Raw genomic sequence first — 25,360 nt, forward strand, 5'->3', positions numbered from 1 at the left:
CCAGGTGAACTTCAGGAGGTTCAAGGTCAAGTGCAAGGTCCTGCACCCGGGCTGAGGTAACCCAAGATATGAATACAGGCTGGGCAAAGACATGCTGGAGAGCAGCCCTGTGGAAAAGGACCTGGGGGTTCTAGTGGATCAAAAGCTGGACATGAGACACCAATGTGCAGTTGTAGCCCAGAAGGCCAAGCACATCCTGGGCTGTACCACAAGAAGTGTGGCCAGCAGATCAAGAGAGGTGATTCTGCCCCTCTACTCTGCCCTGGTGAGACCTCACCTAGAATACTGCATCCAGCTCTGGTGCCCCCAGCATAAGAAAGATGTGGAACTGTTGGAACGTGTCCAGAGGAGGGCCATGAAAATGAGCCAAGGGCTGGAGCACCTCTCTTATGAGGACAGGCTGAGGGAGTTGGGATTGTTCAATCTGAAAAAGAGAAGGCTCCAGGGGGACCTCCTAGTGGCCTTCCAGTACCTGAAGGGGGCCTACAGGAAAGCTAGGGAGGGGCTTTTTACAGGGGCTTGCAGTGAGAGGATGAGGGGTAATGGTTTTAAGCTGAAAGAAGAGAGATTTCGGTTAGAGATCAGGTGTAAATTCTTCAGTGTAAGGGTGGAGAGACACTGGAACAGGCTGCCCAGAGAGGTTGTGGGGGCTCCATCCCTGGAGGTGTTCAAGGCCAGGTTGGATGGGGCTCTGAGCAGCCTGTTCTAGTGGGAGGTGTCCCTGCCCATGCAGGGGAGTTGGAACTCGATGATCTTTAAGGTCCCTTCCAACTCAAAAAATTCTGTGATTCTGTGAGCAATGATTCAACAGAGCTGTACTTGCAAGGCAATCAGATTCTCAGAAAAGTACAGGTTGTGCAAATGATTCAAGATTTTTTAAAAAAGATTACTTTCCTTTTCATGCTCAATCAATTCCTCCCATTTAAGTAGCAGTTTGAGATTCAGAAAGACAAAAATGTAGATAGGATTTTTTGTCTTTTTTTCTTCCCTAACATTTTTTTTTCCCCTCTTGAAAAAGGGTATGTGTAAATGCCTAATCATTATATGACTTAATCAGATTCCGAACGGGTATTTTAAACAGATATGCTGTCCCTGGAACTTTGCAAAGACAATATTCAAAATCCGGTGATAAAATGTGAAATAAAAGCTTCTACATTAATGAGAATAAAGCTTCTTATATGATTAATAGCCTAAGAAATGTATTTTCTTGATTGATTTAATTTAAAATTGAAAAATGGTGCTCTTCATTTTTAGAATAAAGATAATTAAAAAACTACACATAATTTTCTATAATTCTTCACCTCATGTTCCACTTTGTTCTGCTGATCTGCAGAAGGGATGCTCTGGCGTTGTACCAGCTGAACTTGCTCTTCCTCTTTTTTCTTCTTTGCCTCCTCCAAACAGGTTTGCATTTGGAGCTTCAGAAAATCAGCTTTCAAACACTCTCTCTCTTCTTCAAGTTGTTTAAGCAAGGCCAGCTGTTCTTGTTTCTGTTGCTCTATCTGCTTGTTCTGTTGAGAAGAAAAATGAGCGTGAATCACTGGAACTGAATGACAAAGAAATCAAAGCCCCCTCACACACCATCACCACACATAAAACTTTGTTCCAGCTTACAGCAGAAATGTTATTGCTTGCGAGAGAGACATCCAAATCACAGGAGGCCTTTAGAAAGGGTTCCAAAGCTCACAAGAATAATTGTTTTACTAGCTAGATACTTCAAACAGTCCCTGAATCCTTTTACTGTTGCATGATTATCTCTTCTCAAATTAACAGAATAGATAAAATCAGAATCTAACCATTCAGAATACACTATTATTTTCCAGAGACTGCAAAAGTCCTTTTATTAAACTGAATTCAGAAATCTACTTTGCATTTTAAGGAGCTTGTCATCAAGAGTTCAACACCTTTAAATGTTATTTCAAGCCTTACAAAACTTTTACAATAGTTAATGGTTAACCACTTTAAGAACACTCCATACATCTCTGAAGCGGTTTGTTTGTTTATATTCTCTTTACATGCACCTATGGGCTACAAAGCACCTAGATCACAGGTAGCAACTGCATATATACTTTTGGAATAGAAGAAAAATTTTCAAGTACTGGCAGAGATGAAGGGGACAACAGCCTTTAATGCAACAGCCTGAATGGGATGTCAGGAAAGCTAGACCAGAGAACAGTTAATGTGGACTTAGTAATATATACACCTGGGCAGGTGCAAAGTGGAAAAAGTTAATGTTTAAGAAAGTAACAACTCTGTTTCACTGAGAATATGCTGGTATTGTTTGGTTTTGGGTTATTTTCCATAAACCAATACTATTTTGTAAATTTTTTTCCCCTGAATTTCTCTATTTTAACTCTACAATTTAAGGCTGCACTAAGATCTGAATTTCAATTTTTTTTAATTAATAAACCACCACATAAGAGCTAGTAGGTCTCTAAGAATACATCAAAAAAGAAAATGTAATGAAACATATACACAATACCTGTAATGAAATAACACAAAGTTATTATTTTCTAAATATAATAAAAGTAGCATTCCCATAGACACAAAAGACCTCCTGCATTAGTCTCCTAGTGAATTTTAAAAAAGCAAACCACCAAACATAATACTCAAGGTTTCTAAGCTTTTCCTGTCACTCCAAACACATGCCCACCGAGGCTCTTATGTTACTACAATGGGTTAGTAAGGTTTTCAGAGTTGTATCTTGTTAACTGCATCCTCCCTTAAGCAAAAGGTGTTAATCTACAACTGTGATTCTCATTTAATCATACGGTGGCATCCCTTGCCTACAGCATTTGTTAGGTTTTAAGAAACTGGGTTTTTCCACTTATTCTAAATTCCAGCTAGCGTTTAGTAATTTTCAGGAGTTAATACACAGAGACTAAGTACAGAAAATGCTAGAATAAAAATTTATTGATCTGTTACATGCGTGTTATAAGGGTCTATATCTGCTGTATAACCTGAAGCACTGTGAAGTATTCCCTAAGTATTTTTTTTTTTAAAACCTAGGAACAAGTACACACCCACTTACCCACTTTTGTCTCTCCTTTTCCATTCTAGCTTTAGCTGCTTGTTCTTGAGGATGGATTAGAACTGAATTTTCAGCTGCAACTGTATTTTCCAACATTTTCACAGGGTCTAAAACACACACGTTATTTAACTGTAATTGCAGTCAGAAAAAGCCTTGGATTTTCTTTACATCTTGCTTTACAGTTTCCCAAGACATAAATTACTCTTGAAAAGACTATCTCCATACATCCCACTACTCTGCCTCTCTCTGTAAGATGGAAAATCAGGGTTTTTTCTTATTTAAGCCTTTAATGGCCCCTTGTCATGCCTCTTTCGTGACTGTACATTAATGGCCCAACTCAAATGGGACTGAAGTTTGCTTCTAACCAGATTACTTGGCAGCCTAATAGCAACATCATCCTGAGGAATAAAAAGTCACACATGAACCTCTCAGAACAAGAGCGGCACTCCCTGGGCAAATGAGCTAACAATTGGCTATTGCACAAAAAGCAAGTCTCCATCCTTTACTAACAGCTTCAAATAGCAACAGATTTTCCCCAGAGACATGTTTCCACCCGTGTTGCACTCTCCAATCCCCAGGCATTATAGCCTGGGAACAGGAGGCCCAGGGAGGTTTTAGATGCCCCTCCCTGAAAAGGTTCAAAGGCAGGTCTGCTCTGAGCAAACTGAACAAGTGGGATGTGTTCCTGTCCATGCAGAGGAATAGGAACTAGATGATCTTTAAGGTCCCTTCCAGCTCAACCATTCTACAATTCTAGATTACGCTGGTATATCCATGTCCACAAACTAAGTCACTTAAATCTCATTCAAAAAAACTAAGCACCCTGTGAAAGCAAAATAATGAGAAGAAAACCCACCACACCAATAGCACTTTAGAAATCCCACATGGCATACAATTTCACCAACTTCAGCAACAGCATCACCACAAGCACAAAGGAAAGAAATGGGAAGTAACTCCAAAATTATTTGGCTATCAAACAAAATGGAACCTCCATTTGCTATAAATTCCAGTTTTACAAAAAGGTTTTCAGAATGGTGCCTGGAGGTAGAAACTCCTCTCCCCCAATTTCAGACACATCAGCTCATGCCTCCTCCACAAATGTTGATGCAAGAATGTATCATGTACCTTTGGCTTCACATGGTCTACTTTTCTGTTGCTCACAGTTAAGCTCTAAATCACTTAAGGATCTCTCTTCACTAGCAATTGTGCCCGATTCAACAGTCTCAATTTCACTTGGAATCTCTCTCTCACTTTTTGATGTACACTCCTCTTTCTGGCTTCTAATCTTCTTCAGCAATTTCTTCAAGGAAAGTTTTGGCCGAGGTTGGTGAATTTCTGCTTCTTCATGATCTATAAAGAATATACACTGTTAAGGTTTTTGAGTAATGTGGTTTTTTTTTCATATCAGAAAAACACATCTTTTTGTTTGGGGTTTTTTTTTGTGTGTACACAGCTGGACAAATAGCTTAGGTATATAACCAAGTTTTAAAAGCTTAATGATATTTTCTCTTACCTGCAAGACAGAAGCAGTCATTTGTCTCTGCATGCTATAAAAAGAGAGCTAAACTAGCTGCAGTGTTTCAGTCAGACTACTCCTAGACTGTACTGTTGCAGAAATAAGCAACATCCTGCCTGTATGTTCTTGCCCTTTCCTTTGTATTAGCACTGGTAACACAATAATGCATGACAGACTGAAAAACAGCTGGTGCCAGCAAAGGGATGTGGCAGAAACACTTGGCCAAGCAGCAGAGTTCACTAACACACATCTTGTTCACATCATGTAACACTGCAGTTCTTACAACCATTACAAATTATTATCAGTATACTAATGAAGTATACTAGAAAAAGAAGCAAAATTTTAATTTTTAAATTCATGGTCATTAGAGTATGATCACCCATGATAAACTACTTGATACTGAAATACTTCACAGGCATTAATTTTACTACTTAAGACATTTTAGTTATTACTAATTTATTTGATACAGTAAACTAAATCTCTTATATTATAAAACAAAAAAGCTTAAGTTAAATATAAGGTGTAAAAGTTTTACTTTCTGATTCATTGGGGACCTCCTCTTCTATCATCTGTGCCAAATCTTGTCTAGCGTCAGAAGTAGATTCTGGTTGAGTGTCACAAGCAGATTCTTGCTCCAAAGAGATATCAAGATCATTATCTTGAGATCTGTCAGAAGGGCTTGGCAAAGGTTGTGGCTCAAACTGCAAAATCAGGTCTCCTTCCATTTCTAATTAAAAGAACACAGGAAGTTAGAACTACCAATTGGAATAAAAAGCAAAAAGCATTGCAATACTACACTTACCATAGAGATCCTGCTGCTAGGTGAAGTGTGTGCCTAAAGGCACTTACTGAGTGATACACAGCACTTATTTGAGCATACTAATGCATATGTGGACATGTCAGGTAACCAGAATGCTACAGGGTCCAGGATGAATTACTGGATAGACTGAGTGTTTAAGAACTGTTACTGGGGGGATCCACAGCATGATGGGTGGGGACCCAGGATGCAGGGGACTAGGCAAAATAAGACCAACTGCTGGAGGAATCCATGCTGTATATATAGATGTATATCCCACTAACAGGCCCTCATCCTGATCAGCCAGAGCAGCTAACAGGATGGGGCCATTTGTGCTGTTTGTGTTTAACACGAGTGCTGTGTGTGTGGCCAGCTGTGTGTCTGTGCACTCAAGCCTGTTCATGTGTGTGCTCACTGTGGATACACACACACCCTTGCTTCTGGCTGGACCTGGAACAGGCAGCTGAAGCAGCCTCTCCTCTGCTGGGCAGCAACCTCCAACAAGTGACTTACTCCTGTCTTCACTGTACATATCTTCAAAAGCAAACTCCAATTCTCTCTGCCATTCTTCCTTCTTTTCCAGGCGTTTATATGCAGGCACAAAAAGCTGAGGTGGCAACTGTGCTACAATCTGTTTCCTGCGCATCCGATCCATGTTCTGCATTTGCTCGAGTTCTTTCAGCAGTCTTTCCCTGTCCTTCAGGCACAAAGAAGGGATCACAAACATTTAGTGCTCACATTTAAAAAGCCTTATGTCAGGACTGATAAAATACTTTCATTTGGTTATCATGATGTGACTAATCCTTACTGTTTCAAATTCATTTTATTCTAGGGAGGAGGTGCCTGACAGAAGGCAGTAGCTGACCTTTAAACACAGGAGTCATTAGTACTACCTAGAAAATCCAACGTTAAATAAAGGATCAGCCTATAAACCTGTAGGCCAAGTTTCCTCCACAAAATTAAATCTTAGAGGTCCCCTCGAACTCTGACAATTCTTTAATAAGCTAAATGTGTACCTCCTTTGGCAAGTTACTTTTGTTAGTGTAAACTGCAGCAATTGCTACAGTTTAAGATGTGCCTAAATACTCTTGGCACACTACAGAGATATGAAACCTATTGAAAAAAAGCTTTATTTCAAGTTTGTTTGGGTTTTTATTCCTGTTACCTTAAGGAGCACCAGTAACATTTCCACAGGTCCCCATTTTAGTTGGGTAACTCATTCAGGGCCAGTAATACCTGAGCTGAAAAACAGGAAGCTTTGCCATTTCTGGGCTCCAAAAATACTTGTGAAGGTAGCAGACAACAAAACAAATTTCAGAGCACACTTCTAGGTACAAAGGCCTTCCTCAATAGTTCAGGTTTTACTTCTTAGAGGAAATAATTTCAGTATTTCCAGACTTAAACACTAAGAGATAAAAACTTGAAAAGTTTTCCAAAAATAAAAATAAACTTAATAAAAACCTATTTTTTCCCCCAAGAAACAAAAAAATTCATTCCAAATAAAGCTGATGTGGATAAGTAGACCTCATGACCTTTTAAAAAAGTTCAGCTTATTACCAATTGATTGACTGATGGTTATACATTACGATAAGAAAAACTAAAGGATGTTCATTCATTCTCCCTCCTAGGTAGCCAAAATAAGCAAACAGTTTGATGTTTTTTAAACACATTCTGAAAACTCCATTTAGTCCATCAATTTTCCTCCTGTAACTGGAATTCCTTTACTAATCACCTACCCAGACCTTACTTAACACTGATCACTTTGAAATTAAAACCAGGCACAACTACTTTGCCTACCTGAGCCAAATGGACCTTCTTCAAGGCATGACTTCCTCTGAGATGTGCCTTTTCAAGCTGCTCTCTTCTCTCCCTCTCTGCCTCCCTGTACAGTTCCTCCAAACGTTTCCCTTCTTCCTCAGCAGCTAACCGAGCATCTGGCTGGCAGTCAATCAATAGTTTAGTCCATGGAGTTATACGTAGTAGTTTAAAGCATATGTAACAATAAATAGACAAATAATTCTGCAGCAGAAGCACTTAAAAAAAAAAAGACATACAATGCCATACGAACACCCACGAAGGTTTTTAATCCCTGGTTGCATGCAGGATCAAACTAGGTTTCACCTTTGAAAAAAATAAATTAATGGATGTTTACATACTCCATAAGTTCAGGTATCAAAGTGTTCTAGTTTCAAGCTGTACTAGGGAGATTAATTTGTATAACTTATTTGTTACAACAAAGTGATTGTTTTTCCTACAATACAAGGTAAAATGAGTAACAGGCTCGATATTACAGATCGACTACTTCTGTCCTCAAGGTTTTGTTCTAAACAAGGGAAAAAAAAATTCAGATGTATTTTAATTTTTATTTGGGAAACTAGAAGCAATCCACATTTTTTAAATAAGAAAATAATACTAACAGATAAAAATGAAAAAATACTTAAGTAACAAAAAAATAATCATTGCGCATTAGCAAGGCTACCAAGATTACATTTGGGAATTTTCCATAACAAAACTGAGCAAACTACAATACCTTCTCTTATTGTTTAGGTCTAGACCTCTGAATGGGAGCCCTGAAAAATGGGACACTGTCCTTACTTGGTAAGGAGCAGTGGCTGGCAAGGGGAGCCCCATGGAGGCACAGTGCCATCTTTCAAAAGACCCCTGTCCTGTTTAAGGACAGTGCACATGTGTGAAAATAAAGGTCACTGCTTGGTCAGCCTGGATGGGGGTGGCCAAGTGACTACCTGGACCTCCGTGCCGCAGTGACTCATTTCCAGAACCTTCCTGAACCCAACACTGAGTCTGCACAAATTAGGCCAAACGTCACCAGGAGAGGCAGGGCCAGGTGCCATAAAAGAGGCAGACTTGGAATGCTTGGTACACGTGCCCACCATGCAAGGACCACAATGTCATGCTGAGATCATTGTTGGATCCACAGGTGGTGATCTTTCCTACCCACTCTTTCTTTATATCTCTCTCTCTCTCTCTCAATTTCTAACTTTATTCTCAGCACATAAGGGTAACAATGCTAATTTTGCTAAGTTTTTCCAGTTGTATTTTGAGAGGACAACTTTGCTAAGTTCTGCTAGTTGTAATCCTTTACTTTGAGAGTGATATTGTGTGTTTTTTGACAAGATTTATAATCTTACTCAATTTTAATTAATATTTTGCATAAGCCTCCTTGGTAATGGTCTTACTCCTAAGAGTACCATGCAGAAAATTCCAGAGGTTAAGCTGGCTGAATGGGTTGTTAAAAGAGATTAGTTCAGAGAGTAGGATTGGATCCAGCCACACCCAGGCTCCTCAATGAGGAGTTGATAAAGCATGGGGGTCCAGTCCAAATCTCCCTGGGCTGACCCCCACCTCTGGGCAATTCTATATCCGTGCCTACCTTGTGGGATGTGACATTTAATCGGTGTCCCCACTTCTGGGGAACTCTAATCGCACCCACCTCGTGGGGCATGACAGGGGTGTTGGTTGATGAGAAGCGAAACATGAGCCTGCAATGTGAGCTTGCAGCCCAGAAAGCCAACTGTGTCCTGGGTTGCATGAAAAGAAAGTCAAGGGAGAGGATTCCCCCCCTCTACTCCACTCTTGTGAGACCCCACCAGGAGTACTGTGTTCAGCTCTGGAGCCAACACAGGACCTGCTGGAAAAAGTCCAGAGGAGGATGACAAAGATGATCAGAGGGCTGGAGCACCTCTGCTATGAATACAGGCTGAGAGATTTGGGGCTGCTCAGCCCAAAGAAGAGAAGGCTCCAGGGAGATCCTTAGAGCACCTTCCAGTACCTGAAGGAAAGCTGGGGAAGGACTTTTTATGAGAGGACAAGGGGTCATGGTTTTAAAAACTGGAAGAGGCAAGATTTAGGTTAGACATTAGGAAGAAATTCTTTACCATGAGGGTGATGAGACACTGCCACAGGTTGCCCAGGGAGGTTGTGGAGGCCCCTCCCTGGAAGTGTGCAAGGGCAGGTTGGATAGGGCTCAGAACAACCAAGTCTGGTGGGAGGTATCCCTGCCTATGCAGGGAGGTTGGAACTAGATGATGTTTAAGGTCCCTTCCAACCCAAACCACTCTGATTTTTGCACATGAACTGCTGATATCCAGACACTGCACACAATACAAATAAAGATTTAAGCAAGCATATATCACAAACACTTGGAGTTAATCACCTGCTCTCCATCCATTTCTCTGTCCACATAAGGTTCAGAAGTATGATAACGTGTAACAGAAAAGTTGTCAGCACTATAGGGTTTCACTGTAGCCTTTTTCACATCCAAGTTCTAGGAAGAAAAGTACAAGTAGAGTTGTATCAGAGAACAGTATCTCTAGCAAAGCAACTAAACAGAACATAAGTTATCTGTACAATTAAATTAGTATTAATAGACAGCCACCCCCTCCAAATTATCTCCTGAAAATATTGTTGTTTAAAGCATTACATACAATTAATTAATAAATCACATCAGCACAAGGTAAACCTAGAGGGCTTAACAACTGAGAGCATTTAACAGCCTAAGGCAAACTCCTCCACACCAATTAACATCCATCAGAGAGGTCTGCCTTCATGTTTCAAACACATTACCTTCATTTATAAGCACCTGAGTTTAATATACTGATACAAATTCCACTTACAACAGCTGTCACACTCATCTCAAAGCAGGGCAACCAAAGATCCACAGTATCACCATATCCAACAGCAAAACAGCATTTCTCAAGTATAGATTTCCTTTACAAAACTTGGAACCATTATGTCAAATATATTAGTTGACCAGAGAAAAGAGCATTCTCCATAACTTCAATGAAATGTGTCCATTCCTATAATACAAAGTATTTATTCTTTCAAAAAGTTTTGGGTACACTGCTACAGTTCAACTCCTGTTCAAAAGAATTTGAACACTGAGCAACCAGACTCTCCCTCTTCTTTGGCTCAGCTTGATGTTTTCAGTAGTGAGGTAGCCAGGTTGGGTAACTCAGTATTCTGTAGGACCTGCCTTCATACTTCTAACATCTCCTTCATTAATTTTCTCTCAGTTTCCTCTTCACTAGACATTCTCCTGAAAATGGATTCTTATCCACAGTAACTAAAACATCAAGTTTCATAGCCTAAGCTGTTTAAAATAAATGTAAACAAATACATGTACACAAACAGCAGCATAAGTCTCAGGAATATCTTAAAACTTATACCTGTGTACAGAGTGATGAGGTCTCCCTTCATGCTCCTTTTCCCCAGACTAAACACCCCTAGTTCCCTCAGCCGCTCCTTGTATTATTTGTTCTCCAGACCCTTCACCAGCTTGGTAACTCTGCTCTTGGACATGCTCCAGGACCTCAATGTCATTCCTACAGTGAGGGGCCCAGAACTGCACAGAGTGCTCGAGGTGCAGCCTCACCAAGGCTGAGTAGAGGGGCAGGATCACGTCCCTACTGCTGGCCACACTGTTCCTGATACAGGCCAGGATGCTGTTGGACTTCTTGGCCACCTGGGCACACTGCTGGCTCATGTTCATCCGGCTGTCAACCAGCACTCCCGGGTCCCTCTCTGCTGGGCAGCTCTCCAGCCACTCCTCCCCAAGCCTGTAGTACTGCTGGGGGTTGTTTTGGCCAAAGTGCAGCACCCAGCACTTGGCCTTATTGAACATCATACAGTTGGCCTTGGCCCATTGATCCAGCCTGTCCAGGTCTCTCTGTAGAGCCTTTCTACCATCAAGCAGATCAAGACTCTCACCCAATTTGGTGATAGAAAAAAATGTCAGTATGGATTATCTCTCGCTATTTTATAAGGACTGTAGAAAGTGAAGTCTTTAAATTAAAATCCTGTAATATGCAACCACTTTAAGCCTTACTGAAAGAACTTCTGTAACTTATTTTATAGCTTTTAAGCAAATGCTTGTTATTCTAGTAGGAAGGAATAAAAATATGCACAAAAGAGCATGCCATTAAGAGTTTCATTTTGATTTGTACATAATGCTGTTTAAAAATTGCTAATTTTCTTAATCAATAAACCATAGTAATTGCAACAGACCAACACTAGCCAAAATGCCTGTAGATACTGATTACAGCTCTGAAAACAGACAAATCCCAGGCCTAAACCTCATTATGTTTACTGCTTGACCCATAGTGTCTTACTTTCAGAATGTATAATTAAACCTCAGTCTTCCTAATCATTTTTTAAAATAAAATTAACAAATTAAGAATTACTTTTAATCAATCACATCTCCAGAATTTAATTAAAAAGCTGTGAAGATATGAGAGTTATGTTGGAGGCTGCAATTTTCCAGGTAATGTCAAAAGCAATTGAGTTAAAAAAAATACTTATACCATTGTTACACCTCATGGTAGAACCACTGCTGTTAGGAATCCATCCATACTCCCATTAGAAGGTTTATAACTCCCTTTTTTTAAAAACAAAAATTTAAAAAAAGTAGTAAATAATTCTATATAAAATCTGGCAAAACTGCAGCAGTAATGTAGCTTGAAATAGAAAACCTAACCCAACTCTACAAATATTATGAATAATCAAGAATGTTCTAGCAACGTTTTTAGGTTGCATTTCCATTCCATAAAAATCTTGAAGGTAATATTTAAAAATTCAGTTCACAAGAATCTCTTGGAAGCTTGTCGATAAAATGGTGTTTACAGTTTAACTCCAATTAAGTAGCTGAACAGCTGGTCTAACTAAATAAGGACTTAACTCCTAAAAGCCATCCTTCTGAGAATTAAGCTTGATTATGATAGATACATTTAGAGTAAAAGCACTTCTGTAATTGCATAAAGTAACAATAATAGGAGTATCTTCAGAAAGTGTTTCATATATTCAAAGTAATCCTGCAATGAACAAAGATGCCCTATTTCCATTTTATGACATTTCATTCAATTGTTATTACCACAGAGCAGCAGATTAGGATTATAGTTATGTTTAATAAGCTATTTATGTAAATTGATTCAAGAAAATAAGCATGCTTGTGCAGATAGGCTTGCAATTTTCAGTAATTCTCATGATTTAGAGTAAATTTAAGCCATTAAAATCCAATGCCTTTCCAGTCATGTATTTGCAAGACAAAAACCCCACATTTCCCCACAAAAACCTGACAGTTAACATCTTTTGTTTTCTTCCTCTGTCCAGGACTAAGAATAAGCCACAGCTCTAATCATCTCTGTTCTTTCAATTACTTAGCATTTACCCCATGCAGGACATGGCACCTAGTTACTGTCCAAGAAAATAACTGTATTCTTCACCCTCTGTGCTCCCAGCACCAGGCTTATAACAAAATCCATACAGATAGGAAAATCAGGAAAAAGGCTCAAGGTCAGTTAGTGTTTACATGGATCAAACTGACCCGGTGTGCTCTATTTAAACAATGCAGAGCAATTTATTTCCTCAATAGAAAACCATGTCTGCAGAATTGTTGATTCAATCTGCTGCTATCAGAGCATGAACTTAAAAGAAAAAAAAACCACTTCTGTTTGCATTGCAGAAAATCCAGATGTTTGCAAACATTGCTAAAAACAGCTAAAATCACGCTTGCTGAAAAAGGGTGGGTGAAGGACATTGTTCATGGGTGGAAATACACTGAACTGTAGAATTTCAGGAAACGAAGTTATTATTCTTTATGGTAAGGGTGACAGAGAACTGGGACAGGCTGCCCAGGGATGTTGTGGAGTCCTCTTCTCTGGAGATGTTCGAGACCTGTCTGGATGCAGTCTTGAGTAATGTGCTCTGGGTGATCCTGCTCTAAAAGCAGTTTAAAAAAAAGTTTGCCCTGGTGAAAAAAGACTAAGGAATATGAAGGAAATTCTGCACTGCAAGTTGCAAAGAAATGCCTACTGAGGTTGTTTGATACAGTTATTTAGTACTGTGTTTTTTCAGCTGTTTTATCATCTACAAATAAGCATGTTAACTGCAGCTGACATTAGGTTATCAGTTAAAAAAGTGGTTTTGTTTTTTTGGTAGGGTTTTTTTTTTGTTTTGTTGGTTTTTTGTTATGTCTGTTTTTCCTTATAGAAAGCAACATAAAACACATCCTAAGTTGCTAAATGTTACTAGAAGGCAGTGTTGCAGCATCTCATGCTTTTCCAACAATGCCAAAATGAGTAACACAAGCATCTGAAAACCAGGAAATGAAGAGTGAAGGTTTTAATTGATAGAGCCTTCATCTGCTCTACAGCAGACACCAGGAACATGTCATGTGGAACAATGTAGAGAATAGCAGCATAAAGGAATATTTGCCTTTACCTGAACTGTACCACACAGGGATCTTATTCCATCTGTTTTAAATTCCAATACTGCATATACTTCACTGGAAATAAACCCAAACTTTACCTTTCCCTTACAACACTTGCTTTAATCTGCACTCATGTTCAGCTTCCACAATAAGAAAACCCTTGGGCAGCCAGTGATGTGACCTACAGAGAAGTTCTTAGTAAGGGATACAAATGAAACTATATAGGCATTCTCTCTTCCAAATATCCTGAAAATGGTGAGGGTCACATCCTACTCAGTTTTTCCAGATATACCAGTACCAAATCCTATCATCCAACACAATAACCTAAAACATAATGTGCTGGATGTAGTGGCTCCAAGAGGGACAGGCACACCTTAATCCTTTCTTTTCTTGTCAGTGGTCTGAATATCCCTGACCTTGACAGTCTGAAAGGTTACAACACCACATAAGGGAAGTTAAAATTACATTCCATTAAATTAAATTTACTAGAATTTAACTTCAAAGCAAAACTGCATATAATGCTCCTCCTGCAGTTCAGACCTGCAGTAACTTCTGTACCTATGTAGAATCTCTCTGAAATCTAAGGTACAAAGCCACCCCCTCAGAAAACGTGCAGCATAGAATAAAAAATTTGGTTTTTATCTATATTCCTCCTCAACAGCCTTAGCCACCAGTTTCTTATCACAATTTAACAGATTTCCTACATGAAATAAAGACTGCAGAGGAAAAAATAACAACAAAAAAAACAACAAACAAAAAAAAACCTTCTCACAGCTAAAAAGACACAAGTATGTTGCAGAACTGAAAAAATGCCACTACTACATCATTATGACAGCAGGCTGAGGTGTTGTGTACATATTGAGATAGCGATAGTTTAATACCACTGTGACTATTCATTATAAGGTTTAAAAGACATTAACCACAAAAATAAGACCTCATGACAATAAACACATAAAAAAAGAACAAATATCAAACTTCAGGAGCAAGAAGTCTACTAATACACAATTAAATAATTTTCTTAATTTTTGCTGAACTACTCTCCTCACAGCATGCAAAGAGCGATTTCTGATATCCTGTTTTGAAGAGTCAGATCAATAAATAATTAATTATATGACATGGTACCCTGAGCTTGTGCTCACTGTTGCATCATGGATCTGTACCTCAAAAGGATGTGGTGGAGGAGGTGGCAGGCTTGCAACTTTGGCTGCTCTTTTTCTTTCCACTTCCAGAGCATGTTTACGTGCATTTGTTCGTCTTGGGGGGAAAAACAAAAACATTCAGGCAGTCCACACACACACAGATAAAATCCACAAAAGAGAGAAAATTAGTCAAGCAACAATGACAGCAACGTGCAAAATAAAAGGCAAACCTAAAAATAAGCAGATTCAGATATAACTAAATGAATGCTTGGGAGATAGGGATGGACAAGCATACTGAAAAATCAAAAGAACTTACGCTGGAAGGCAGTACTGGAAAATTCTTTCTTGAAGTAATGCAAAAATGTTAATACACACAAGCTCCTAACGAACAAAGCAAAATCCCTGCTTTTCACTTACATTTCTAGAAAGCACTGCATCATTTCAATATATTTTAATTACTCAAGTCTGGACAAAACTAAGTATTTGATCAATAGGTGTCAGCTCTATTCAAGCACAACTATCCCCAAGAACACACAGCTCATATTTCAGGCCAGCTCATGTTTGGTTCAATCTCCTTTGCTTAAAAAAAAACAAACAACAAAAAACAGAAAAAAAGAAATAACAACATTAATTCTCTAGCCCATAAAACTTCAAGATTTAAAAAAGCTCAGAGCAAGATGCATCAAGATTTTTGCCTTTCACCTGGTGACTTTGTAAAATACACTCTGTGCTCAATAAAACTAGGTAACTATAGCATACCGGGCTTGCTCACGAAGTAATTTTTCTTTTTGATACTTCTGCTCTTTCAGGGCTTTCTTATGTCTCTTCTCTGCTCTTTGTTTCCTCTCCTCTGCTTGCTTTGCCAGAGCTTCTAAGTCAGGTTCCTTATGAATGAAATATTGCGAGCACTTTAATACAGAATTTTACTCACTTTTCATACTATCAGTGTGACATTCTGAAGTGAGTACTTCTGGTAAGTATCACAAGCTCAAAATTACTTTCTACTCAATCGAGGAAAAACACTCTAAATAATCACTTTTCCTTGTTTGCTATCTTCTTTATTCTCTTCTCCACCATCAACAGAAGCAATATAGCAAATATAACCAAATATTGATGTGGAAACCTTACCTTCCCTTTGTATCTCTTCAGTAAGAGTAATATAAATATACTCACACATTCTAGCAAATGCTGAATAAATTGTAGATAAAACATGTTACTACCTTTCAGTCCTTAATTACAAAAATTGCATATCAATAGAAACAGTTATGATTAGTTCTCTCTTCCTATGGAATTGGTACCAGACTTTTCCACAAACTCATCCATCCCAGCACTGGAAAGGACTTTACAAAGACTTTGATTTAGAGACACTGAGATATGAAAAAGTATAATGCTATTTTACTTGGGTTAAAAACCTTGACTAATTCAGGAAGTAAGCTAGTCTGCAAAATTCATGGAAGAAATCTGTGGCACCACTGATTTCCATAAACGTGGTTCAGAAGTTCTACTGTCAACCTCAAAGAGAGAAGACACAAGTTATAGGATTTTAAAGAAAGTGAAAATAGCTTAAAGGTGCAGAATTAAGAAGTTTGCAGTCTATGTAAAGGACTTTGGATCCTTAACCAAGACCTTTCATGCCACTAGAGAACTGAAGAAAAATAAAGTGTGTTTTCTTAATCATAGAAAAGATACTGTTACATGACAGAGAAAAAAGTTACTATATTACTGGCTGCTTGAGACAATGATTCACCACGTGCAATTGAGTGAAGAACAAATATAGACTATCATATATGTGTATATACATGCACATATACAAATGTAACAAACAAAGTAAGTGTTTGCAAAGCCTTAACAGATGGGTCTGCTACACCATTTAATACTGGTCTTGTGGAAAGGTATCTGTAAAAAAAGTACATAAACATTTCTAAGTTTCTACTCTTAAAAAAAACTGTTTGGGTATTAGGAATGCAAGATTAAGAATATATATTAAAAAAAAAACCTAACAGTAATCTTGGTGTTTCTAGAACTTCAAGAACCTGTTCCACTTACATGCTCCTTGGCTTGTCGGTGACCCTCACCAATTGCTCTTAAGCTTGATAAATACAATTCTTCTAAGACTTTTGCCTTCTGATCCTGTGCTCTCTGCCATTCAGCTCTCAGGGCTTCCTCTAACTGATGTAGTTGCTCTTCTCTCCTCTGCTTGACCTTCTGCCTTATCTGCAAGGCGATACACTTCTGTTGCTCTCTAACCTGTGGAAACAGCATTTATGTTTTGTCAACAACTTTAAAAAGCACAATATTTTTTGCTGCCTGTCTCTCCACAACACACTCTACTTCAGCTTTTTATCTGTGAAAACACCCAATGTGCAAAAATACAGGCGTACTTGCTGTAGCCTCAGCTTTCTCCTTCTGTCATACTCTTCTTTCAGCAGCATGGATTCTTCATTAGGACTAAGCCTTAATTTCCCAACTTTTGCAACTTTCCTCTTCATCTTTGGAAAGGCTGAATAATCAGTTTCTGTGAGAACAACCTGAAAACCAGAAACTGTGCATAAATCATACAGATTAAAGCAGTTATCACAAACATATATTGCCATAACCTTACAAACGTGTCATGGTATCTAGGAGCGTGAGCTACAGCTGTTCACACTGTACTCAACAACACTGGCACTGTCTTTACCAGTCACAAAAGGAACCACTTTTGAACTATGATGCTATGTAGCAAACTCTGCAACAGTATTACATTCAAACCCCACACTGTGGGCCAGACAAGCACAGCTGCAAAGCAAACAGTGAACACTACTCCTGGGAAGATGAAAAAAACCCCAGCCTACTGAAAACCACACAGTAAAGCAGGCTGTTCACTTAGGTGCTTTCCACTAACACATTCTCATAATGCTTCAGATATCGAGTTTGTTGACATTTTTGACTGAAGTCCAAGGTCTCCTGCTTCAAAAGCTGCAAAACTCTGCATGCCAAGCATTTCACTGGAATGCTAAAATTGCTCACTGACAATTTTAATTTTTTTGTTCTCTCAACCAACCATTTCAAATCCCTGCAGGTTTTACTGTGCAACCAGGATCTGATGATTCTACAGAATGCTTCCTGTCTTCCTCACAATTAAAATTTTCATCTGCATAGCAAAAAAAACATTTTCAGTCTGATATGCTGCCTAAGACTCCCACAAAACAAACCAATAATTAGTTGTCGCAGGCCATTGTCTAGTCTTAAAGATCAAAAGCTTATTAATAATGAAAAATCCATGCAGCACTAACATTTAACCTACATGTTACACCTTGAAAGATTTCTTTTCAGTGTCATAGATTAAAAAAACCCACCAACAGCCCAATATTCTGAAGAAATGAGGGGAGAAGTAAACCGGAAATAATTATATATAGGAAATTTTTGGTACAATGCTATTAAACCAATGAATCCCAAGTTCATGACGGGATCATCAGGGATAGGATGCCATGGTTCTTGCTAGCCTTCCCTTTTTCAGCTGGTGAGGAACAAAACAGAAGCTAATCAATACACATAACTAAAGAGCAAATGCCACATTCCCTCCTCTCCCCCTGAAGAAATGAAAAAAATCAGAGAGATGAACAAGACAATGCCTAGACCTAAGTTCAGGCCGGGAGGAAAAGCAGGTCCCACAAACGCCGCAGCAGCATCGGCACCGACCCAGCAGCAGTGCCCGGCAACCAGAAAACACACGGTCACACAGGAGCCAGCCCTCCTCGCTTACCGTCCCGTGGCGACGTTCCCCCTCCTGCTGCTCTGCGCCTCTGCAGAGGAGGAAGGAGCAGCAGCGGTGAGAGGGTCGCTGGGAGGCAGCGCGGGGGGCAGCGCCCCGGGGCGGGCAGGAGCGCGGCCAGGAGGCCCTGGGCCCGCTCAGTCACCGGGGCTGCGGCCGCTGCAGCTGCGCCAGCCCGAGCCCAGCAGGGACGGACGGTGCGGAGGGAAGAACGGTGCGTCCTCGTCCGGCACCAGGATCCGGAGAGAGGGACCCAAAGAGACCCCGTAAGGACCCGCCGCCCCAACCGCCTCACCCCAACGCTCCCCGCGCGCGCGGTGGGACTTGGCTCGGCGCAGTGATCAAACAGCACCTTCTGCTTTAGTGTGAGCTCAGCCACAGAATCAGTGTGGTGGGGGCTGGAAGGGATCTCTGGAGATCATCTAGTCCCAACCCCTGCTAGAGCAGGATCCCCAAGAGCAGACCCCACAGGAACAGGCAGGTTCTGAACATCTCCAGGGATGGAGACACCCACCCAAGGGACAACCTCACTGCCCAGCAGGGTGGTGCTCCAAGCTCAGCCACCTCAGCCAGTTCTTCACTTGCCTTAGTGTCCTGCCTCTGTCCGCCTGAGCCCCGCCCCCCGCTGCTGCTGACCAATGAGAACAGCGGAACGCCGTGACGGGCAGGTGAGGGCGAGCCCGCCGCTATAAATGGGCCGCTGAGGGGCAGGGAGGTGAGACGTTGTGATGTCCCTGCCTGAGAGTTAATGTGTCTTTTAAATAGGGCTCGTGTCGTGCGCGCTCACTCGGGCGGTCTCGGTCGGTATGTGGAGCGGTTTGTCACCCAGGTTTTCTCGCGGCACTGCAGGGTGTCCGGGGGCCGCAGCCCGTGGGGGGGGGAGGCCCCAGGGAAGCTCCGCGCTGCTGTTGTGCCTCGTGCTCAGAGCCGCAGTGGAACGGGCCTCCAGAGAGTGCCGGGCTGGAAAGGTGCCCGCAGGGATCATCTGGGCCAGCCTTTCTAGGTAGGTACGTGTTTTAGACGGTAAAAGGTGCTGCTGCAAGGAGTGGATCTGCCCTGCTGCCCCAACCTCGTAACTGCTCTGAATCTCTCTTTCACAAATGTCTTTAACTGACGCCGGATGCAGCACTTCTTGAATCCTTTGCGTCGAACCTGATAGAGATTACTTTATAAAACGGAATGTTTGTCATATGTGTGAGACTCAAAGCAGTTGGGATTTGAAAGTAGAGTCATCTGATATCCGTGATTTATGAGTAACGTGAAACTGAGCAAAACCTTATTCCCACTGAGAGAAACAAATCTGCTGCAAGTACAGTTGAAGCAAAGATCTGCCTGTTCCCAGGCTCTGCCTGTTCCCAGGCTCTGCCTGTTCCCAGGCTCTGCCTGTTCCCAGGCTCTGCCTGTTCCCAGGCTCTGCCTGTTCCCAGGCTCTGCCTGTTCCCAGGCTCTGCCTGTTCCCAGGCTCTGCCTGTTCCCAGGCTCTGCCTGTTCCCAGGCTCTGCCTGTTCCCAGGCTCTGCCTGTTCCCAGGCTCTGCCTGTTCCCAGGCTCTGCCTGTTCCCAGGCTCTGCCTGTTCCCAGGCTCTGCCTGTTCCCAGGCTCTGCCTGTTCCCAGGCTCTGCCTGTTCCCAGGCTCTGCCTGTTCCCAGGCTCTGCCTGTTCCCAGGCTCTGCCTGTTCCCAGGCTCTGCCTGTTCCCAGGCTCTGCCTGTTCCCAGGCTCTGCCTGTTCCCAGGCTCTGCCTGTTCCCAGGCTCTGCCTGTTCCCAGGCTCTGCCTGTTCCCAGGCTCTGCCTGTTCCCAGGCTCTGCCTGTTCCCAGGCTCTGCCTGTTCCCAGGCTCTGCCTGTTCCCAGGCTCTGCCTGTTCCCAGGCTCTGCCTGTTCCCAGGCTCTGCCTGTTCCCAGGCTCTGCCTGTTCCCAGGCTCTGCCTGTTCCCAGGCTCTGCCTGTTCCCAGGCTCTGCCTGTTCCCAGGCTCTGCCTGTTCCCAGGCTCTGCCTGTTCCCAGGCTCTGCCTGTTCCCAGGCTCTGCCTGTTCCCAGGCTCTGCCTGTTCCCAGGCTCTGCCTGTTCCCAGGCTCTGCCTGTTCCCAGGCTCTGCCTGTTCCCAGGCTCTGCCTGTTCCCAGGCTCTGCCTGTTCCCAGGCTCTGCCTGTTCCCAGGCTCTGCCTGTTCCCAGGCTCTGCCTGTTCCCAGGCTCTGCCTGTTCCCAGGCTCTGCCTGTTCCCAGGCTCTGCCTGTTCCCAGGCTCTGCCTGTTCCCAGGCTCTGCCTGTTCCCAGGCTCTGCCTGTTCCCAGGCTCTGCCTGTTCCCAGGCTCTGCCTGTTCCCAGGCTCTGCCTGTTCCCAGGCTCTGCCTGTTCCCAGGCTCTGCCTGTTCCCAGGCTCTGCCTGTTCCCAGGCTCTGCCTGTTCCCAGGCTCTGCCTGTTCCCAGGCTCTGCCTGTTCCCAGGCTCTGCCTGTTCCCAGGCTCTGCCTGTTCCCAGGCTCTGCCTGTTCCCAGGCTCTGCCTGTTCCCAGGCTCTGCCTGTTCCCAGGCTCTGCCTGTTCCCAGGCTCTGCCTGTTCCCAGGCTCTGCCTGTTCCCAGGCTCTGCCTGTTCCCAGGCTCTGCCTGTTCCCAGGCTCTGCCTGTTCCCAGGCTCTGCCTGTTCCCAGGCTCTGCCTGTTCCCAGGCTCTGCCTGTTCCCAGGCTCTGCCTGTTCCCAGGCTCTGCCTGTTCCCAGGCTCTGCCTGTTCCCAGGCTCTGCCTGTTCCCAGGCTCTGCCTGTTCCCAGGCTCTGCCTGTTCCCAGGCTCTGCCTGTTCCCAGGCTCTGCCTGTTCCCAGGCTCTGCCTGTTCCCAGGCTCTGCCTGTTCCCAGGCTCTGCCTGTTCCCAGGCTCTGCCTGTTCCCAGGCTCTGCCTGTTCCCAGGCTCTGCCTGTTCCCAGGCTCTGCCTGTTCCCAGGCTCTGCCTGTTCCCAGGCTCTGCCTGTTCCCAGGCTCTGCCTGTTCCCAGGCTCTGCCTGTTCCCAGGCTCTGCCTGTTCCCAGGCTCTGCCTGTTCCCAGGCTCTGCCTGTTCCCAGGCTCTGCCTGTTCCCAGGCTCTGCCTGTTCCCAGGCTCTGCCTGTTCCCAGGCTCTGCCTGTTCCCAGGCTCTGCCTGTTCCCAGGCTCTGCCTGTTCCCAGGCTCTGCCTGTTCCCAGGCTCTGCCTGTTCCCAGGCTCTGCCTGTTCCCAGGCTCTGCCTGTTCCCAGGCTCTGCCTGTTCCCAGGCTCTGCCTGTTCCCAGGCTCTGCCTGTTCCCAGGCTCTGCCTGTTCCCAGGCTCTGCCTGTTCCCAGGCTCTGCCTGTTCCCAGGCTCTGCCTGTTCCCAGGCTCTGCCTGTTCCCAGGCTCTGCCTGTTCCCAGGCTCTGCCTGTTCCCAGGCTCTGCCTGTTCCCAGGCTCTGCCTGTTCCCAGGCTCTGCCTGTTCCCAGGCTCTGCCTGTTCCCAGGCTCTGCCTGTTCCCAGGCTCTGCCTGTTCCCAGGCTCTGCCTGTTCCCAGGCTCTGCCTGTTCCCAGGCTCTGCCTGTTCCCAGGCTCTGCCTGTTCCCAGGCTCTGCCTGTTCCCAGGCTCTGCCTGTTCCCAGGCTCTGCCTGTTCCCAGGCTCTGCCTGTTCCCAGGCTCTGCCTGTTCCCAGGCTCTGCCTGTTCCCAGGCTCTGCCTGTTCCCAGGCTCTGCCTGTTCCCAGGCTCTGCCTGTTCCCAGGCTCTGCCTGTTCCCAGGCTCTGCCTGTTCCCAGGCTCTGCCTGTTCCCAGGCTCTGCCTGTTCCCAGGCTCTGCCTGTTCCCAGGCTCTGCCTGTTCCCAGGCTCTGCCTGTTCCCAGGCTCTGCCTGTTCCCAGGCTCTGCCTGTTCCCAGGCTCTGCCTGTTCCCAGGCTCTGCCTGTTCCCAGGCTCTGCCTGTTCCCAGGCTCTGCCTGTTCCCAGGCTCTGCCTGTTCCCAGGCTCTGCCTGTTCCCAGGCTCTGCCTGTTCCCAGGCTCTGCCTGTTCCCAGGCTCTGCCTGTTCCCAGGCTCTGCCTGTTCCCAGGCTCTGCCTGTTCCCAGGCTCTGCCTGTTCCCAGGCTCTGCCTGTTCCCAGGCTCTGCCTGTTCCCAGGCTCTGCCTGTTCCCAGGCTCTGCCTGTTCCCAGGCTCTGCCTGTTCCCAGGCTCTGCCTGTTCCCAGGCTCTGCCTGTTCCCAGGCTCTGCCTGTTCCCAGGCTCTGCCTGTTCCCAGGCTCTGCCTGTTCCCAGGCTCTGCCTGTTCCCAGGCTCTGCCTGTTCCCAGGCTCTGCCTGTTCCCAGGCTCTGCCTGTTCCCAGGCTCTGCCTGTTCCCAGGCTCTGCCTGTTCCCAGGCTCTGCCTGTTCCCAGGCTCTGCCTGTTCCCAGGCTCTGCCTGTTCCCAGGCTCTGCCTGTTCCCAGGCTCTGCCTGTTCCCAGGCTCTGCCTGTTCCCAGGCTCTGCCTGTTCCCAGGCTCTGCCTGTTCCCAGGCTCTGCCTCGCTGCTGCCAAAATGGAAGAAATGCTTGTGATTTACAATCAGCCAACCAGGTACAAAGGAGGTAATTGAATGTCTTGAACTGAAACATGAATGTAAAATATAGTTATTTGCTATGGGAATTTCTTCTAGAAAAAGGAAAAAAGCAGTTTTTTGCTAGGAGCTAACTGTCTTAGTAACCCACCATTGTGCCCTAGAGGATTGCAAACAGGAGGGCTGATACTGCTTAGTAAAAGTTAGCCATTCAGGGCATGCTGATGCGTGATCGCACAGGACATACACACCAAAAAAAATGCGAAACAGAATACATCTGTATAGGAAGAAGGTAAGATAGCAGACAAATGTGCTTTCTTCCCTGCCTTCTGCATTTTATTGCTGAACTGTATTCATATTCTCAGACTTCTGTGTTATGAGATCAGTTAGGGAGATAATTTGCTTTCTGTTAAGTGTTTGCAACTTACTGTAAACTGCTGACTGTCATAGCTGGTACCAAGTTAATACCTGATTGTGCATTAAAGACACCCAGATGTTTCAGAGTATGCATATTGAATAAATTAAATGTGAGCAGTGTACTTCCAAATGTGTTTTTCAGTCTTTTTATTGGATTTTTTTGTTCTTCAGCATTTTCATTATAGCAGTGCTCTCCACAAGAACATCTCTTCTAAAGAGCTTTATCCTGCAGGTCAACAGGTAAGAAAAGAAATAAAATTCAAGACAGTCTATTAAGAGAGTAATTGAGATTATAGATTTCAGAGTCTTCTACTTATAAAATGTGAAAGAGGTCAAATGTATGCTCCTCAATTATACTACTGGAAGAAAGGGATATTATGAACCCTATGTGTGCTGGGTAAGAACTCATTTCAAGGATGTTTTCTAGACAACGTATTGCAACATTCTTTTTGCTACCCGTTAGTTTGCATACATATGCTGAAAAACAAGGATTAGCAAACTAAGTTTAATATTGCAATGTGTTCTACTTTTTACTACACCTGTTAGAAACACAGCATTACAGATTGGCATTAATTCTTTCCTCTTACAATGCAGACAGTGTTCCTTTAGAGAAGGTGAATAGTGATGTAGGAGTATCAGTGTATCTAGCCAGGAATCTATAAAGCTGGAAAAAATAGCCACTCTGTTCTTCAAGTACTGGTCACATTTCTCCTGGGTGGAAAGAATGATAACTTGGAGGAGTTACCTACAAAATCCCAGGATAGGTGAGGGAAAACCTGAGTTTATCTTCAGGAACAGAATGCTTTCCATACATTAAAAAAGTCTTGCGGTGTGAATCTACGTGAGAACACAGACTTGAAATGCATGATTTTTGTTTCATGTGTTTGAAGAGGGGTTGCATGACTGAGAGATCTGCTGCTGAGGTGTCCTGCCGCACATGGTCAGGAGCTCAAATCACAGTATAGACCTTCTGCTTTCCCAGAAAATGGCTTCTGAGAGTGGGACAGTCCATACTTGCCTGTGACAGCAGATGTTTATTCCATCAGTGGATGAGTTGCTGCAAGAGATCTTGGCACAGGCACGTTGCCCTGGTGTGCTCTGTTAAGTCTGGATATAAAATTAGTGAGACTGGAGTTGCTTTTGTGTTCCCTGAGAGAACAGGTTCCTTGTCTTTTAGGTCAAGTAGAGCAGCATACACAACATATACCTCTTAGCGCCATGCAGGAGTACTTGCTCTGTTCTGTGTTAGAAATTCTTAACTGGCCACTTCTTTCTCTTGCTCTCACAGGAGAAGGATGACCTCACAGGTTTTTCTACATCTTCAGCAGGGAAGCACTGATTTTATAGGTTTTCTGAGATCTAGTAATGGAAAAGTACAACCACCTGACAGCTCACCCTTGTGCAGGAGTTGGCACCCTGAGAAAATTAAGTATTCTCCCTGAGAACCTCTGAAAGAAGAGCTTTAAAGAAAGTGTCATATTCAGGCACCAAACCCTCCATCCTGAGTCATCCAACACCTCATTAGACAGTAATGCAATTTTCTGTTTTTTTGTCTCCTTCTTGCTGATTACTGAAGTATCTGAATGAAAGAAGAATTTCTGTCAGTCTGACTTGGCTGTGCTCTGCATCCAGTTTTCCTCAGTGTCACATACAACATTATCATATGGTCTTAAATGTTTCCCTATGGTTCATTTTGTTTTGATCTGTGATTGCTTCTCCCATGCTGTTTTCTCTCTTTTAGCACCTGACACTGGACACCCGATTATCACGACCATCAGGAACTACGAGGATGTGGCTTTTTACAAAGGTTTGTAATCCTCCACTTCATCCAGTCACAGAACTGCAAAGTGCTTTTGTTGAATAGTTTGCATTAAGTGTGGTAATTATGTGTAAGCTTAGCAAAGATAGATGGAGTTTCCTGACAAGGAAAAAGGGCTAATCTTTATTTTTGAGACTGAC

At 43.4% G+C, this 25,360-nt stretch overlaps 1 protein-coding gene across 1 annotated transcript in view; it reads right to left on the reverse strand.

Annotated features, from left to right (window-relative positions):
• The window catches only part of CEP295 (centrosomal protein 295kDa), a 39,219-nt gene extending 22,024 nt beyond the window's left edge, over nucleotides 1–17,195 (reverse strand). Inside the window, exons 1-11 of the mRNA XM_010000083.1 lie at nucleotides 17,088–17,195; nucleotides 16,753–16,953; nucleotides 15,466–15,590; nucleotides 14,728–14,821; nucleotides 9,518–9,628; nucleotides 7,141–7,281; nucleotides 5,857–6,040; nucleotides 5,083–5,274; nucleotides 4,157–4,381; nucleotides 3,032–3,138; nucleotides 1,302–1,511 (exon numbers count right to left, since the gene is read on the reverse strand). Of these exons, the coding sequence (XP_009998385.1) occupies nucleotides 1,302–1,511; nucleotides 3,032–3,138; nucleotides 4,157–4,381; nucleotides 5,083–5,274; nucleotides 5,857–6,040; nucleotides 7,141–7,281; nucleotides 9,518–9,628; nucleotides 14,728–14,821; nucleotides 15,466–15,590; nucleotides 16,753–16,953; nucleotides 17,088–17,195 (1,698 nt within the window). The remainder of the gene's footprint in view (nucleotides 1–1,301; nucleotides 1,512–3,031; nucleotides 3,139–4,156; nucleotides 4,382–5,082; nucleotides 5,275–5,856; nucleotides 6,041–7,140; nucleotides 7,282–9,517; nucleotides 9,629–14,727; nucleotides 14,822–15,465; nucleotides 15,591–16,752; nucleotides 16,954–17,087) is intronic.
• Nucleotides 17,196–25,360: the final 8,165 nt, after the last annotated feature.

The sequence above is a fragment of the Chaetura pelagica genome, unplaced genomic scaffold (genome assembly GCF_000747805.2).
Source record: "Chaetura pelagica isolate M959 unplaced genomic scaffold, ChaPel_1.0 scaffold100, whole genome shotgun sequence".
Taxonomy (NCBI): Eukaryota; Metazoa; Chordata; class Aves; order Apodiformes; family Apodidae; genus Chaetura; species Chaetura pelagica.